Here is an 18,603-nt window from a genome sequence, read left to right as displayed (position 1 = left end):
TAGGTACATCTGATATTCCCCAAACTGTTAATGTTCACCCAACTGTACTTTGCTCGCCAAAGCAGACGGTTTTTGACCGTTCAAGTGCAAAAAGACACTAAAAGAGCAAAATTCAGTACTTTTCAGGGATTGACACACTGGCACTATTATTGTTTTCGTTTAAAATTTTTTAGTATTTCTGCTTTCATCATAATTTTAGTTAAAAGTTTTAGCAATTTTTGGTGTGTTTATGTCTTTTAGTTTTTGCTTTTAAATGTCTATAAGTTTTTATTTCTGTTTGTTATTTTAATACCTTAGGTTAAGATAAAGCTTAGAAACTAGATGAAATAAAATAAGTTTACATTTTTTATATATTTATTTATTTCAGTTAACGTTTATTTCAAGTAATGAAGATTTCTTTGGTTTTAGGTTTAGTTAACTATAATAACCCTTATACTTGTAAAATATATTGAATAATGTGTCAAATAATGTTGTTAGTCTTTCCTTCCTGTGACAGAAGATACAGTAGTTTACTATGAATTAAATAGAACTTAAATTAAATACAGTTTATTGTGTAATCAAAATAACAATAATGACCAGGAAAAAATAATTATAAACCATCCCGAAATACACTGTGACTCTTATTCTGGAAATGTCTGCGGTCTGCACTGTAGCAGGCTGCTCATGAGGGTGATAAAATATGCATTCTTACAACCGTCTAAAACATACTACCATATAAACATCGTGTAGTAAACATTGTCATAATTCATCAACATTAGCTCATAAGCAATCTCTTGGCATAAATGTGCGCTATTCATTAATTGCGAAGCAGTCTGAAGTGCTGCTGCTCGAGCCTGTAGAGCGTTCAACAGTGCCGCGTTTCCCGCGGTTAGATCAGCAGGTTACACTTCAAATGTGCGCATCTTCCACACAGGACAGCAGTCCTGACTAGATATCTTCCCAAATCATCCCTCTCTTTCATTTTCGTCTCGTTTTTATTCGTTGACAACTTAGAGTAGATTTTAGTCATAGTTTTATTCATTCAAAACGCATTTTTATTTAGTCATCGTCTCGTTTTCGTCCGTGAAAAAATGTCGTTGACGAAAATTATGACAAATTATTCGTCAACGAAATTAACACTTCTATTCATCCAATTCAAAAAGTTTTTATCCCCGACTCTTAATGCGTCGTTTTTTCTTCTGGAGCATCAGTGAATGTTTGCAGCTTTTTTAATAGTTGTGTTTGAGTCCCTCAGTTGTCCTCAGTGTGAAAAGACGGATCTCAAATCATACAGTCACTGTTGGAAAGGGTTCAAATATGCAAAAGATGCTGGAAAACCAAAGAATCTGCAGGACCTGGAGGATTTTTCTGAAGAACAGAGCTCAGTTTAACTGCTCAGAACAAACAAGAGACTCATGAACAACCATCAAAAAACATAAAAACAGTCGTAGATCATCCAGGTAACCACACACAGTATTAAGAATCAATGGTTCACAAACTTTTGAACAGGGTCATTTTAATAAATTCAGCTATTTTTTTTTTTTTTTTGGCTTGTGGACTTTATGTAAACATCTGTTATGTGAAATAGTTATTCAGGACAGTACTAAATAAAAAATAAAATGCAATTTTCTTATTTTGTTAAAATGATTATTTTTCTAGATTCTGCAAGTGGTATGTAAACTTTTGAGCTCAACTGTATACAATGAGTTTCAGTATATTTTTATAATATTATTTTACAAAAGCACAACATTTTGTTGTTATTGTGAGTGTACACAAATAAAATTAGTTTTTTAAAATTAGTATTTTAAGTTAAATGCACGTGTTTGCACCGGCTCCTCCATGTTGAGTTAACTGTCATGCAGGAAGCGCACTACTCTTCATCTTCCACACTCCACACAAACACTTGAATATGTGCCAAAGCGCACATTTCAGGATAACGTTAAAGCGAGCGACCATGTCAAGTTGCTCTTACTAACATGGTTTCAGTGATGAGCAATATTTGAGGTCGATGATAGGCGAACATTTAGATTTCCTTTCCGACATGCTGTAATTACCAGCCGTGTTACAATCTGTCCTTCATGGACTGCGTGACTTTTTCACTTCCTGAGAAGTTTTTTTTTTTTCTGCAGCCCTAATTTTAAGAATCTTTTAGTGTGGGCCGGACTTGAGACAAATTTTGCATAACCAGGCCTGGTGGCAGGACACATGAATTGGGGGGACATTTATAATTCTCAGGTAAATGACTTCACGTCCCGGGGATGGTCTTACTCTTTTAAAATCGTGTCTGGAGCGGGGCACAGGGATGTCCAGCCCCCTCTGTCCAAAGAACCTCATGTCTGGCAAAGTATCACAGAATCAACATTTATTAAACAGACGGTCAGTGACATCAGAAATATGATTTCTATAAAAGTTATGCTTATAGTATTAGATTTTTGAATTAGAAGCAAGTTTAATCAAAGTCAGTCAGTCTAATACTAGCAATGACATCAAGTTAATGTAAGCTGAGATTTTTAGCTCTCTTTATATAATGCAGTAGGTGTAAAATTGCTCTAACTGCTGGTTCAGATTTGCTGAAAGCGACACAGTGTCTGGTCAGAACATGATGGTTCACACCAAGAGTACTGTTACGAAAAGTTGGTTTATGGGGCAAATTACAACTCTACTTTTGAACATCTCATGGATGCACAAAGATTTAAAGACAATGGACCTCATTTATGAAATGAACGTATTATGGAAAATTGGGTGTACGGTCGTTTTACATGCAAAATTTGGCTTTATCAATATGAATGTGAGCGATGGCTACAACCAAATCTCAGTTTGTGTAATAATCTACGAGTCTTTGGGTTCCGGGGTGAGTATGGTTGCAAAGCTGAAACTTAAAGGAATTGACGGAAGGGCACCACCAGGAGTGAAGCCTGAGGCTTAATTTGACTCAACATAGGAAACCTCACCCGGCCCGGACACGGAAAGGATTGACAGATTGATAGCTCTTTCTCGATTAACAATTCTCCACCAGATTTACTATGCTGCACTCAAGTTCCCGCTGACTCAAAAACTTGTGTGCAGCAGTAAATCTGGTGGAGAATTGTTATGAGAGCATTTAGATTATTTTCCTGACCAACAATCACTCACCAACCGATCATTAACCATTAAACGACACAATTAAAATTTAAATTAAAATTAAATTAGAGTAGATGAGTGTCTGTGATCCATTAAAATACCACAAATGTTTTTTTTCTTTCCAGGGATTTCGCTTTGCATGCGCAAATAGCAACATCAACAGAACATTAGGATGAAGATTTAAAGAAAAACAGAATAATATACAGGAAATAAAATAATAGGACTACACAAAATATATTCCACTGAAATAATTAACAGATTAACAAAACAAAAGAGAAAAACTGCATCAAGTAGGGCTAGTACAGGCTACGCTCATTTAACGCATTGTATTGATTTTTTATTCTTTATTTTCATTAAAATATTTATCTTTATTTTATTAAATCCAGTTGATCACGCGGGCATCTCACTCACACACACAAACACAACATATCAGTTCTAGCGTTGTTAACTTTACATTTCAGCCATTTATCAGCAAACTAAAATGCAGGCAAAGTTAACACTGCTCAGTTTCGGTTGTTTCGGGTGTTTCGGTTTGCGCATGTGAAGGATGTTTTATGTGGATATTGAAACAAGAGTGAAATACAAAGCCTTGTTTACGTAATGAACAGTAGTTCAGCAACTAATAAATGTTACATCGCGAATATGGAAGTAGACTTACCTCTGTCCCACCACAGTTTCCAGAATCCCTCCTCCACCCCATCTCCTCACTCCTCACTCCGAACTATTCCTATCCCAAAATGGGAGCACTCAGGGTTCGGGCCAAATTCAGAGCTCAGAGCCCTCTCCTCGGACAGCACGTAACCTTTACTCTATCTGATTATATGTAAGTATGAACTCATGAAAATACATAAAATCTAACAAAAGCTACTTGTGGCACCAAACAGTCCAGAACACCTGCAAGAACTCAATGCCACAACAAGCTCCTCGCTCTGGCTTTCATAGCTACAACTTGTCAACAAGAAGAACTTTCGATTTGAGTCAATGTTAAATGACAGTCCTGGTATCATCTGAATCAGCATGTTATCTTGTTTAAATATCTGCATTAGTCTATACCTTAAAAAAGAGGACAAATAGAAATATCATGTATGACCAGATGGAGAGTGTTATAAAACTACTTTCAATATGGGAAAATATAAATTTGTTGTAACTGTGTGAGTGACTAACACACACACACACACACACACACACACACACGTTTGGGGTTAGAGCTCTGCGATTAATCATTTTATTTTCGACTTAAGCTTTCACTGATTATGAAAACATGATAATCGAGATAAAATTATTATTGTGCCACATTCTGTTTTGTAGTGATGCTCTGGTTCTGTCTTATGTTATAAATCCGGCACACATTCCTTTCCCTCTCCTTTACAGCTGTCATTAATGTGTTTCAGTTTAAACTATTAGACCATATTTACTCTGCAGGTCTTGATGCCCAGTTACGATTTGTTGACTGTATCCGATTTGATGACGACCAGCTTACTTCTTCTTTTAAAAGCGACTCATATCCGATATCTGCATTCACACTATACACTTGACGAAACAACACAAGGTAGACGTACTGACCCGGAAAAGCTTAGGCTGAAAAGGAAGTAAAAACGGCATGATTTGCAACAGACGCAGACGAAATGATAACACAAGCTTTTGCTTTCTGCGCCATCTTTAAAGGTCAATAAAACATTGGTCTCTTAAAGTTGAGCCGCCTTCTTCCATTGTGCCATTGAAAAGAGTCATGTGATCACGGTTGACATCATTCTATAATTCTATAGTTGTTTTCAATTTGTTTGTTTTGAATTCCTAATATTAACAGATTTGATTTAAAGTGGGAGTGGGGTAGGGGTGTGACACAAAATTATATAAAAATAAGTTTGAAAACTACAATTAATTAATGCACACAGTTTACACAGTCTTCTATACTGTTACAACTTACCCCGGAAGAAGTTTGTAAGAACAGCAATCTTTGCACTTGACACTAATTTATCCAGTTTAGGGACATAGTAGATTTCAATCTATGTATAATTTATAGCAGATAAATATGGGAATAATATTGTAATCGAAGTTTGAGACACAGAGCAAAACACCACTGGGTTACAGACATTAAAGCAAAGATATTCTTAAGACAGAAGTTTCCAGTAAAAGTGCACAACATATATGTTTTATTTTTCTTAGTTTTAAAACCAGTTCAGTCCAGCAGAAGAGATCAAAACCAGAGTCCAGCTTTGTGTCTGTGAAGAGTAACCGGTCTATGGATCCACCACAACATTTTAAGAGTGGAAACACACGGTCTGATCTCAGGTATATCATTTCTATAAAAGTTATGCTTATAGTATTTCATTTTAGTGAAATTGTTATTAATATACAGCCATTTAATAATCTGGATTTGAACCAAAATTACTAAGTTCAAATCCTGCAAGTTGCCGTCTATTAATGATTATCATTGCTCCCTTGTGCAAAGCTCTATATATTGTATTGTTCGTTTTTCTCAATCGCTTTGACTCAATTCTCGAATGGGATGATTTGTTCTCAAAACAATAAGTTCAGATCTAGAGGCTTAGGAACTACTAGCTAGTTTGTAACTAACTCTGTACTTTATTCTGTGCATTATTTGTTCTTAAGGCAGAATGTAGTTAGTAGATCATAAGCTCTCTGTAAATTAATGTGCAGTCGCATAATATGACATTTACCCTCAATGATCCACTAACAGCCTTCAAATACGTGAGCAGAAGTTGAATGTTGAAATGCTGTGAAATTCAGTTTATCCTTCATTTTAACTTCTTTTGCCTCATGATAAAAATATGTTTCCATTAAATACAACATTTACTTAATCATGACTAACATAATAGTTGTTTTTATATGTAAATAACAATTAGAAACTGTATTTTAAACTAAATGAATGAAGATAAATCAATAAATACTGATACAATAAATACTGATTATTGATTATGTCTGATTTTATTTGACTTGCCCAATACGGACCGATGTACACAGAGCTGCGCTGTAGGACGGGTTTGTGTTGATGAGCCGCTAACAAAGTAAGATTATTGACATAATGTTGTCTCTCCTAAAATATAAGTGAGTGTAAATGTCAGCATTATCATATCTGAAGGATTGAAGTCTGTCGGGTAAAACAAGAGCTTATTGATGCAGTTCAGTCAGTCTGCTATTTTATTCCAGCCGTCACTCCTGATCGGAGGCTTCCATAAATATTTAGTTTGTATGTAGAGTTAAGCTTCAGCTAAGTGTAATGATGAAACCACAACAATATGTAGTAGTGTGTAAGTTGTATCTTAGTGCCCATTTACGTCAAAACTACAGCTGGTGCAACCGGCCCTTGCTCACATCAGATTTTAATTTCTTATTGATTTAAGTATATTGCATGTGTTTTGGCATATGTGTGCGAAAGAGTAAGTACAATTGTTTACAATTTGCTCAGTAACTAAATGAAAATGGTTTGTTGATCAAAACTGATAAGTTGATTCTCAGTGAAACTGACAAACTCTTAAAACCTCTAAACATTCGTTCATTGTGTGAGCCTTCACATGCAAAATGATCCATAGTTTTTAAAATCTGTCAGACATGCACATATATTCATAAATATTTATGACATGGAATGTTTGTAATGTCTGCTAAATTGGCAAATGGCCTGTTGTTGTAATGAAACAGAAATCAAAGTTTGTATATATACTGTACATCACTATCATTTTTGAACCTAAACAGCCACAGCAGCACTGATTAAATGTATTTGTATTTATGCAGTACATTTATTTTTGTAGAAAATCTGTTACATGTAAGCTAGACAAAACTGATTTTCTTGTATAGTACAGAAAGCAGTCAGTTAACAAAAAATAGAAAAAAAAACAAAAAAAAACATGAAATTTGTATATAAAAATATATGTTATGGTGAAAAAAAACATTGAAACATTTTGACCAGAGTGGCTCACACAATGACAAAGGCACTTTTTATTTTGGTGGCATTTACTGATAAAATAACTAGGTTTTGAAGCATGAATTAAATGTTTTGGGTGAGTTACTACATTTGCAGACATGCAATAGAGTTGTGATGTTCCAGCTAACAGTTGTGACAATTGAACTTGACAACTGAAGAATGTTAAACATGTTTCAAAAAATGTGCCAAAGCAATTGAGAAAAACTGTAATACATTCACACACTGTAAAAACTGTTGGTCTGTTAGTCAGTTAATGACACGATTACATCAATATCAGTGTGTCTGATTCTTTACCCTCTTCATTCTGATTTAAGGTCAAATCTTCAATCCAGACCAGTTAAAAACAAAACTGTGTTCACGCCTGTGATTCAACCACAAGACTTTAATGAAAGCATGAATCCTGGTTTCAGGTAAAATGTAGGACTTTTATTGTTGTTGTTTAATTTTAGGTGCTGTATCACATCACACATCACTCAAACACATGATTTATCATTGAAACATTTCAGAAACCTAATGATGTTCTGTGTCCCATAATACAGCAAACAAATAATCCATTTTGTGATTTTTATGGCTATTTACGTCTCTAACTTGTGTAATAATCTGGTATTTTAATCTTACAGCCATGACTCCAAACCTGCTGAAGTCCTCAACACATTGAGATCAAATCTGAGGAAGAAGTTTGAGTGTTTGTATGAGGGAATATCAAAGCAGGGAAACCCAACACTCCTGAATGAGATCTACACAGAGCTCTACATCACAGAGAGTGAAAGTGGAGAGATCAGTAATGAGCATGAGGTGAGACAGATTGAGACACAGTCCAGGAGAGCAGAAACAGAGGACACACCGATCAAATGCAGTGACATCTTTAGACCTTTACCTGGACAAGACAAACCCATCAGAACTGTGCTGACAAAGGGAGTCGCTGGCATTGGAAAAACAGTCTCTGTGCAGAAGTTCATCCTGGACTGGGCTGAAGGGAAAGAGAATCAGGACGTCCAGCTCATATTTCCACTTCCTTTCAGAGAACTCAACTTGATGAAGGACAAAACACTCAGTTTTTTAGATCTCCTTCATGTCTTTTTCCCTGAAACAAAAGAAATGGAAATATGCAGTGATAAGTATAAAGTTTCATTCATCTTTGATGGTCTGGATGAGTGTCGTCTGTCTCTGGATTTTCAGAGCGATGTGAGGTTGTGTGATGTGACTGAATCAGCCTCAGTGGACGTGCTGCTGATGAACCTCATTGTGGGGAATCTGCTTCCCTCTGCTCTCATCTGGATCACCTCCAGACCAGCAGCAGCTGATCTCGTCCCCTCTGAGTGTGTCCATCGAGTGACAGAGGTACGAGGCTTCAGTGACCCACAGAAGGAGGAATACTTCAGGAAGAGAATCAGTGATCAGAGTCTGGCCAACAGGATCATCTCACACCTGAAGTCATCAAGGAGCCTCTTTATTATGTGTCACATCCCAGTGTTCTGCTGGATCTCAGCCACTGTTCTAGAGAAGATGTTGAGGAAATCATGGAAAGGAAAGATTCCCAAGACTCTCACTCAAATGTACACACACTTCCTGATCCTTCAGACCAACATCAAACATGAGAAGGACTATGAGAAGAAAGTGAAAGATGAAGACATGATCCTCAAACTGGGGAAAGTGGCTTTTCAGCAGCTTGTGAAAGGAAACCTGATCTTCTATGAGGAAGACCTGAGAGAGTGTGGCATTGATGTGACAGAAGCATCAGTGTACTCAGGATTGTGCACTCAGATCTTCAGAGAGGAGTTGGGCTTGTATCAGGGGAAAGTCTTCTGCTTTGTTCATCTGAGCATTCAGGAACATCTAGCAGCTCTATATGTGCATCTCTCCTTTATAAACAAGAACATCAATGTGTTTGACCAGATTATCAAACCAACTAAAGAAGACAAAGTCTCACTATCTGATCTTCATCAGAGAGCTGTGAATGAGGCTTTAGACAGTAAAAATGGGCATCTGGACCTTTTCCTTCGTTTCCTTCTGGGTCTGTCAGTGGAGTCTAATCAGAGTCTCTTACAAGAACTAAAGACACAGACAGGAAACAGATCTCACAACAATGAGAAAACAGCTGACTATATTAAAGAGAAGATCAGTGAGAATCCCTCTCCAGATAAATACATCAATCTGTTTCACTGTCTGAATGAACTGGGTGATCTTTCACTAGTGAACGAAGCTCAACCTCATACATATGGAGGATTACGTAAAGTGAAACTCTCCTCATCTCAGTGGTCAGCTTTAGTTTTTGTGTTGTTGACCTCAGAGAAGACAATGGAGGAGTTTAACCTGAGCAGATTAATTGGAAGCAGAAATGATCAGTAAGTAACACTGAGTTCAATCATTACAGTCTAAAACATTATGAACAAAGAGAAACAAAGAGATCAGAGGTGTTTAAATCAGGGGGCACAGATTAATTTCTGGGATATTGTACATAATTTGCGGGTGTTTCTCAAACGGAGGCTGTGTCCTAGTAAGGCTGTATATCTCAACTATCACGTCATCAAGCGCCTCTGAAGACCGTCTCAATTTGAAGGATCCTTTGAAGGCAGAGTTAGTTTCATGTCCTTAATTCAGCTCATTTTGAAGGATGCGTCAAGCGTATCCTTCATGTCCTTCAATCTCCCACAATCCTTTGCACACATTCCAATTCACAAAGAAGAACTGATGGAAAATATATATATATATATATATACTTGACATTAAATATCCATACTCTGTGTCTTTAAATAATTTGTTTCAAAATGAACATGAAGTGAATAATTATCTCATAGTCAAATGGAAAACAATAATGTTACATTAGCCTAACTACATTGATCAAAATGAATATCAATAAATGATCAGATCATGTATTTTTAGTAACTAAACAGGCATTGTTATTAAATATTGTACATATATAAATCCAACCAAATCCATGCGAAAATAGCTCGTATTACATCAAACAAAAGAAAATTACGATAAAAACTGTAGGTTTTTACTCTGATAAGACTCGCTCTATTTGCCTTCATTTCTGGCCTGAGACGTGTGTAGCTCTCTCTCTCTCTCTCTCTCTCTCTCTCTCTCAAATAGAAAGTGAAAGTAGTGTCCTCCTGTCGCCATTTTAAGTTAGTAAAATACGAATACGATACGGAAAAAAAAACTGTATGGAAGACCGTAAAGACATTTACTTCTTTAGACTTTACGTGTACAGACGATATAACGCGTGTAATTTCATGTCCTGAAACGTGTCTGCAGCTGATACTGTCATAATGTAAACTGCAGGATTGTTCGAGTGTTTGATGTGTTTATCAAAGACTGTGTGCGTCCATTCGACAAAAGTGAGTTCAATATTATTCCTTACATGTTTAAGATCAATTAGATATCTGTATATCTAGAAATAATCGAGTATTTTGGTCAGAAATCCACTCGAGAGAAATGATGAATCATGGATAACTTACTCCCGTGTCATCATTATGAGCTAAACGTCATTGTAGAATGCTATAATGTACAAATTCACACATAAACGAATATGATTTATAATTTGCCAGAGGAGGGAAGAAAAGGTAGAACATCAAATTTAAAAAAATGGAGGCTTTTAGAGGAAAGGAAAAGGAAAGGATGAACAACATGTCTCAGTTAGGAAAACAAGCTATATCGTGTCGAAACATTTAAGTATAGAGAAGGTAAGGAGAAGTTGTTCATGTTATTTAATAAAGTATGGGAAGAAGGGAAACTCCTTGAGAGCTGGAAGGAAGTGATAAATATTAAGATAAACCAGTAAAGGATGAGTAAAATCCATCAAACTACAGGACTAATGCTTTGATTTTGCATATGTGTAAACTGATGGAAAGAATGGTCAATGAGAGTTTAATGTGTTTCTTGGAGAAAAGAGGCGTGATAACTGAATCTCAGAGTGTATTTAGGAGAGGAAGGGACAGAATGGATGCAGTGTTGTGTTTAGAGGATGAAAGAAGAAAAGCCAAAGTAAATAAAGAGTCTGTGGTGGCAGTGTTTTTGATGAGGAGAAGGCTTATGATATGTTATGGAGAGAGGGGCTCATGATTAAACTTCACAAGACGGGAATAGGAGGGAAAGTTTTTAACTGGATCATTTATGTAGTTAAGAAAATGCAAGAAGCTGAAATGTGGGGGAAGGAATGGGGGGTTAAGTTTTCTGTGGAAATTTCAAAAATGATGATTTTCTCAAGAAAGTAAGAGAAGATGATAACCTGATGGTATGGAAATAATTTGGAAACATTATGAGGTTTCTTGAAGGAGTAGAATGGAGAGTTTATATGTTGCCCTAATAAGGTCAAGACTGGATTATGGGAGTGTGACATCTGAATCAGCAGGAAAATCTGTAATAGCGAGGCTTCCATCAGACCGCCTTCCTTCAACTTACAAAGAAAGTGTAATGCCTGAACACATCAGTTACGCTTTCTTACTAAGTTGAATTCTGGCAGAAGCTAGTTATTTTATTTATAACTTGTTAAATATGGATTTTTTCGTACACAAACACATCGCTTCACTTCAGAAGGACTTTATTAACCCCCCGGAGCCGTGTGGAGTACGTTTTGCTTTGGATGGATGAACTTTCTTGAGCTTCATACTCGTTTTTTCCCCATTGTTGTTATATTTGACAGATTCTAGCTCATTCAGTCCTTTTTACCTGTTGAAATACCTTTAAATGGCCAATACAACCCATAAAATGCAGTTTTACACCTGCCGAAAAGTGATTACAGCCTCTATTTATTTAATCTCAAATATAACAGCCATGAATGAAATCAAGTCATTTTGAGGCAGAAAGAACAGTTCAGTCCAAAAATAGAGGCTGTAATCACTTTTCGGCAAGTGTAAAACTGCATTTTATGGGTTTTATTGGCCATTTAAAGGTATTTCAACAGGTAAAAAGGACTGAATAATCTGTCAAATATAACAGCCACGAATGAAATCAAGTCATTTTGAGGCAGAAATGTTACAAAATATTTTACCTGGTAAAAAGGACTGGATTGTTTGGCACAAAGCAAGTAAATAGGCTTTCTGTTATAATCACGTAAAAATCAGGCTCGATTAAGCAATGAACGGAAAATTAATTAAATTAATAATTTTGATTAATCCGTTACAGGAAAAGTCACTTTGTTATTATCACGGACATATTACCACGGACACAGAGTTATATGTATTTGCAGGTTATGGCCGTTTGATCATGATAAAAGCAGCTGTAGACGTGTAGAAACAGGGGCGATACCCTTTAAACATGCTGCGCGCGCTCCCGCGGACAGCAGTCAATTTTCGGCAGACGATCAATTTTCGGCACGACACCGGCACAAAGGCCATTTACACATTCCAGCTGAACTTCACCTCTTAATATGGAAAATAATAAAAATAATTAACAAGCCAAAATATGCATATAGGTGGCCATGGTAACACTGCAAGTGCGCGCTTGGCGAAGCAGCTTTAGGAGCCTAAACAAATAAAACACGACAGAGAGGAGCTCGACGGTCAAACATGTTTTTTTCAAGCGCATGTTTACTTAGAAAAATAATGTAAAAGTGCTGCAATGGCATAAAAAACCTTAAGGTTAGCACAACAAAATTATCAAATATATTGCATGGTTATACACGCTCGTATCAGATGTGTTGCATTAATTATTATTAGTAGACTTATTTGTTCGTTCGCATGTGCTTGCATTCGATTTGCCTAATGCAATAAATTGAATTATTATATTTAAGCTTTAGTTATATTGGTAAACATGTCACTGAATACATTAGGCTATTTATAGATATTTTTTTTTTTAGGTGATGTTGCTAAATTCCGTAGTTTTTACAAAATAATTTTGGCAGCTGTGGTTGCCAGAATAATTTTGTAAAAAATACAAAAAAAAACTGTAAACACATTTTCAGAACAAACTGTAAATTTTACAGTATAAAACTATAATTTACAAACAAGAAATGCAATTCAATGCAATAAAACAATGCACACTACTACTAAAATCTGTTTTGTAACTTTAACATATACTGACAACCACCATTATAATGCAGGTGGTAAATGACAAAACCACATGAAGAATCAGAGTTCATCACGGGCTGAAGTATATACTAATATAAAGAAGGTGCACAGAGTGATTCACGCAAACGCAAAACACCATCATGGTAACCCACAACACTTAAGTAATGCAATAAACATTCATTAAACAACAGAAGAAGTAACATAAAACTCTAATGTACATAACTGATAACAAAAACTATTAAGAAACATGATTATTTAAACAAAATACTTTCAAATGTGGAGTGTCACACTGGGAATTGTGGGAATATCAGTTTACAGTTTTTGACTGTAAATTATTCATTGATTTGTTCTTTTTTACTTCTAAAAATTGTAAAATTTACAGCATTTTACAGTGAAAATTACATAAAATGTCTGGTAATAGCTTTTACAGTTTTTCCCTGTATGTAGTACTGGAGCTTACTGTTAACCCATTTACAATTTTTTTCCGTAGCGTTTTTACAATGTTTTACTGTTAAAATCACATTCATTTTTTACAGTGTGAATTAAGAACAGTGCTCAGTTATAAAATAAAATCACTACAGGCCAGGCGCCAGGATGGCATAACTGGGGGGCACCACTACATAGACTATTTTAGTTATGAAAAATCTAATATATAAACGTTAAGCCAAAACGAATTCATTTAAAGCTAAACTGAAACAGAAACCGGCGTTATAACCTACCTCTCTAATTTGGCACAAATCCAAATGTTTCCATATTCACGATGTATTTGGATGCTAAACTATGTTTATTATTTAAATGCTTTGATTGTACACAAACTACTTAAAATGAGCAGTGTACCGTTTATATATTTGGTTGACTGTATGTTATTTTGATAAACAGGCTGCGATGTCACGTTATTAAAACTGATTGGTTATGGTGTGCGCGTGAGGCGCCGGCGCGATCACTTGAATTTTCTTATAAAAGCGGAAAAAACTTAAAATACTCAGACATTTATGGTCACATTTATGTAACACCATTCGAATCTGTGAAGGGTTAAATAGGCATATTATTTTTGTACGCTCACAATAAAAACAAAACATTGCTTGTAAAATAAAGAAAACCAAAATAATTTTCTGCCGTCTCGGTTTCCTTTCTGTAAATTTGCTTCTCAAATGAACCGAAACTCAGCATATAGATATAGCTTAGTCTATTGTCGCATTTTGTTCCTTTCGTTTTGTTAATATGTTAATTATTTAGGTGACATGACATAGGTTATTTATTCCTTTTATATGATTTAATCCTGTTTTTCTCCATTCAGAAGCGCTGCAGGTGCCTGATGATGATGATGATGATGATGATGATGATAAATCCTCATGTTCTGCTATTTGTTCATGTAGGCTAAAACTAAACCCCTGGGATTTTATTAATGGGTCACAGACACGTATCCATTGTAATTTCGTTTAATTCAAATTTAATATAACCTTGTCGGTTAATGAAAAGATCTCATCGGTTGAAAGTCAGGGGGGGAAACGAAATGACACTAACAAGGCAATATTTCTAGTTTTCGTTTAGTTTAAGTTTTTTAACTAATATTTATATTTTCTTATATTTCAGGTTTGTTTCGATTAGCATAAATGTTTTTAATAGTTTTTGTTAGTTAACTATAATATCCCTGCCTGGGCAAAACATCCACAGAACTGCAGTACAAATTATTTTTCCAGCTGTTTAAGCCATTAATATTTGCAAATATTCACGAATTATTTAATGCCGTCTGGGACACAATCTCAGGCCGGGAGTCTCAGACTCATCGAAGCCAATAAATACAGTTATTGATGCTCGGGAAGCCAACAGCAATTTTTTTTAACGATCAGCATTTCATCTGAAAGAGGTTCACCTGAAAATGTTGTCCACTAGAGGGAGCCACAGGATAAGGAATATTTTAAGCTTATCTTCCTTATTTTTAAGCTTATCTGTTTCCATACTTTTGAATGTATATAACCTTTTCATTTCTTTGACCATGTTCTGACAATATAGGTTTATAATTAGTGTACTGTACATTGAAATTTGTGAAATGCTTATTCCAAGAATAATTCTTTTTACTTTTTTTAATATGCTGTCTTAACTAATATGACAGTTTGTTCTGTGTATTTCTGTTTTCCAGTATTATATATAGCTTACTATATTATAATTTCTACTAAAATATTATATGGTTAAAGTGTTTACTTGATCATGGGCCATTGCTTGCACTCTGAATTAATCTTTTAATTTCGAATTTGGTCTTTTAATTTAACTGTCTTTAATGCATCATGCACTTTACTTATATAACGGGTTTTGATGGGGGACGGTCACGTGATCCTTTTTCTCCCTCACTCAAGATATGTTCAGCTAAATTATGAAGGTTGTTTAATTCATTTAGTCGTTCAGGGTACGTTTATACGACAACAATGTTTTAAAAAAGGAAACATTTTTCTTTGTACAGATAACATCAAAACTATCCCCGTTCACACGGATCCGCAAAAATGACTAAAAACGCTGTATTACGCATGGCAGACAAGTAGTTGGGGATGTCACTTTGTAAAGAAAGATTACCTGTGCATGTGCATTCTTACACAGAGCATTCGCGCCAAATGTGCATGCCTATTCACATTATTTTTATAGTTTACTGCACTTTGATATTCTTCTTATGATTTCCCTATAGCGGTTAATAAATCGGAAGTTTCGTACATTCACCGAAACACCCAAATTCCACATTGAAAAATAAAGTTGATAGACTAAACATGTAATACGCATGTGCATGCCGTCACCGTTTTCACAGATTCGCATTTTTGCAGTTTACACGGACAACGGTATCATTTTCAAAAAGTTCACAAATCGACACTGTCATGTAAATGAACAGCCAAAACGCATAAAAAGTTCTCCTTTTTTGGTTGATAATGGTGTCGTGTAAACAGCCCCTTAATTTAGTGTCTGAATGTTTTGTTGATTCAGAGTCAGTGGAGGAGATCAAACTCATCAGATTCTCCTGCAGCTTCATCATGGATGATTCACAAGGATCCAGAGGTGGAGATTTTTCTCCAGGATGCAGGTACTTTCAACAAACACTGTTACATATTGTGTTGCATCACAAAAAAAGATCAGTCCCCCCACCACACACACACAGATCAAAGAAACAGTTTACAGAAAAAAATATTACTTTTTGCCTGTGTTTTTTTATTTTTTATTTTAAAACTAACATGAAATATTAAATCATGAAAAAAAAAAAAAAAAAAATCAGTTTCCTCAAAGTGCTTTTAGATGAAAGATGAATGTGTTTATATTAATATAGTTCCTATCATACAGAATGAACACAGTCATCTAAAGGATTAAACTGAATCTGTTCTCTGTTACAGTTCAGTCCAGCAGAAGAGCTCAAACCCAGAGTCCAGCTGTGTGTCTGTGAAGAGTAACTGGTCTATGGAGAAGCCACCAGTGTTTAAGAGTGGAGACACACGGCCTGATCTCAGGTATGTGAGTGAGCGGGGCACAACCTAACATGAAGCTAGTTGTAACATGAACACAGTAATCTAAACATTGCTCTGCACTGCGACCATTTCGCTTGCATTTGCGATTGAAAAGAACTGTGTGCAACTGTGGAAAAAAAATTTAGGCGCACTGGTGCGAGTGACTTGATCGATTCTCATGAACAGATCTCCCAAAAAACTCCCAAAATGCATTTACACTGAACAACAGTTATGTTTCGTACTGCAATTGACTGCTTTTCATACCTTAATTCAAAGACTTTGCTTCAGTCAGTCAGAGCAAGTGCAAAAGATGTGCGCGTCAGACTACACTTCAAAGATTGTTTACAAGGTAAAACAGGTGATGCACAGTTACCAGACCATCTCATGCTGCTGATGTTTCAGCCAAATTAACTGGAAATGCTACATTTGGATTATCATAAGCAAGGTTGGAAATTACGGGGACTTGGGGCAAAAATGCCTCCAAAAATTAATTTAAAAAACACACCATTACGAATGCCTGTGCGCATATTACTTTCGCTTTTGAAGTAGCGGCAATTCGGAGGAGGCAATTGCTGGAATGGTGGGTGGGTTCATTATTATTCTTAACGAAAAACACAAAATATGTGCTTTTACATTTCACATTGCAACCAGATCTTCATCCATCATCTTGTTATTCAGCAAGTGATGTAACCGGTGTTGCGGCTTGTAGGGGAATTTTACAGTTAAAGACCCAAAAGACCAGATATGTTGAATAAAGACCCGGAGTTAGAGTTTAAAAAAAATAATAAATTGAAGAAAATTTAATGAAGAATAGTTTGCAGTTTCATCAGCAGAAGCCAGCTTCAAGTCTCACAAGGAGTTCATAAGCCGCTCTGCGTACATTCACATTTCCACAACAATTATACTCTAACAGAGTCAACTAACTATGTCATTACTTCAGGCTGAATGATTCTGATTGGCTAAGAAAAATAGACAAATTTGGTAATCTTCCACACATGGACAGATAGTCAGAAGCATATCTCCATTCGTCACGTTGCTGATGAGGGGACTCTGGATTTAGGTACTGGATGTCCTTTTGGGGTCTCAAGCAGTGCCAGTTGTCCATCAGTACACAGGACCTGCACAGAACACTAGCGCACATACACAGATACACATGATTCACAGCTTCTTCAAGGCTGAAGTTGATCTGAGCTCTGCTCTGAGCAGGAAACTTTCCCAAAACATACTGATAACATGTTCTTTTCTCTCAGTGAGAGGTACAGACAATATCCAAAATTATTTTTTAGTGTTTGAAAAGGAAAAGAAATGCTTTAACAGAAAGAGAAATGTTGATTAATAACTTAAAAGATATACAGGTGCTGGTCATATAATTAGAATATCATCAAAAAGTTGATTTATTTCACTAATTCCATTCAAAAAGTGAAACTTGTATATTATATTCATTCATTACACACAGACTGATATATTTCAAATGTTTATTTCTTTTAATTTTGATGATTATAACTGACAACTAAGGAAAATCCCAAATTCATGTTTTCAAACAAAGCCACACCAGAACTGTTGCACATCTCAAGCAACGGTGATTCCTGAATGAATCTGCGTTTTAAACAATTGAATGACTCGCACATTAAGATTTACCGACACCTACTGGCGGTTTTATTTTAATATTTACATTTATTTTTTCATATTTACACTTTACATAGACTGTTTTTACTTAAAATGTCAAACTTTTACCCCCGGTTTCACAGACTAAAATGCATGTTTGAGCTGTTTTAACTGTATGTAACTTGCACTGACATACCTTAAAATATGTCAGTGCCATTGATTTGTCTCAAGATGCACACCAGAAATGTTTTTTTTTTCTTTGGTACATATATAAAAGCTACTTAAATACCCTAATTGAACTAATCCTGACTTAGGCTAAGCCCTATTTGTGAAACTGGGCCTTAAAGTTGAATTTTTTACATATTTCTAAATCCAAAAAATTATATTTAAAAACATTTGTACAACATTATTTACCAATGAGCTGCATGAAGCAGTCTGTGTAAATGTGTCTAAATAATACCACTTC

The 18,603-nt window shown here is 35.6% G+C and overlaps 2 protein-coding genes across 46 annotated transcripts in view; one reads left to right on the top strand and one right to left on the bottom strand.

Annotated features, from left to right (window-relative positions):
• The window catches only part of LOC127495149 (NACHT, LRR and PYD domains-containing protein 12-like), a 400,157-nt gene that overhangs the window by 175,142 nt on the left and 206,412 nt on the right, over positions 1-18,603 (top strand). For 12 of the 43 annotated variants that reach the window (XM_051861702.1, XM_051861703.1, XM_051861706.1 and 9 more), the window contains 3 exons: positions 5,266-5,391; positions 7,357-7,452; positions 7,663-9,387. The exons of 8 other annotated variants lie outside the window; for them this stretch is intronic. In XM_051861702.1, the coding sequence (XP_051717662.1) occupies positions 5,266-5,391; positions 7,357-7,452; positions 7,663-9,387 (1,947 nt within the window). Of the gene's footprint in view, positions 1-5,265; positions 5,392-6,105; positions 6,129-7,356; positions 7,453-7,662; positions 9,388-10,138; positions 10,384-14,406; positions 14,426-16,020; positions 16,118-16,421; positions 16,536-18,603 lie in introns of those variants that run through there. 23 more of the 43 variants (XM_051861741.1, XM_051861723.1, XM_051861722.1 and 20 more) reach the window with 13 other exon arrangements.
• The window catches only part of LOC127495187 (uncharacterized), a 287,303-nt gene that overhangs the window by 254,819 nt on the left and 13,881 nt on the right, over positions 1-18,603 (bottom strand). The gene's annotated exons all lie outside the window — the stretch shown is intronic.

The sequence above is a fragment of the Ctenopharyngodon idella genome, chromosome 15 (genome assembly GCF_019924925.1).
Source record: "Ctenopharyngodon idella isolate HZGC_01 chromosome 15, HZGC01, whole genome shotgun sequence".
NCBI lineage: Eukaryota > Metazoa > Chordata > Actinopteri > Cypriniformes > Xenocyprididae > Ctenopharyngodon > Ctenopharyngodon idella.
The sequence above is the reverse complement of the archived record's forward strand: the minus strand, read 5'-3'. Positions and strand labels throughout refer to the sequence as shown.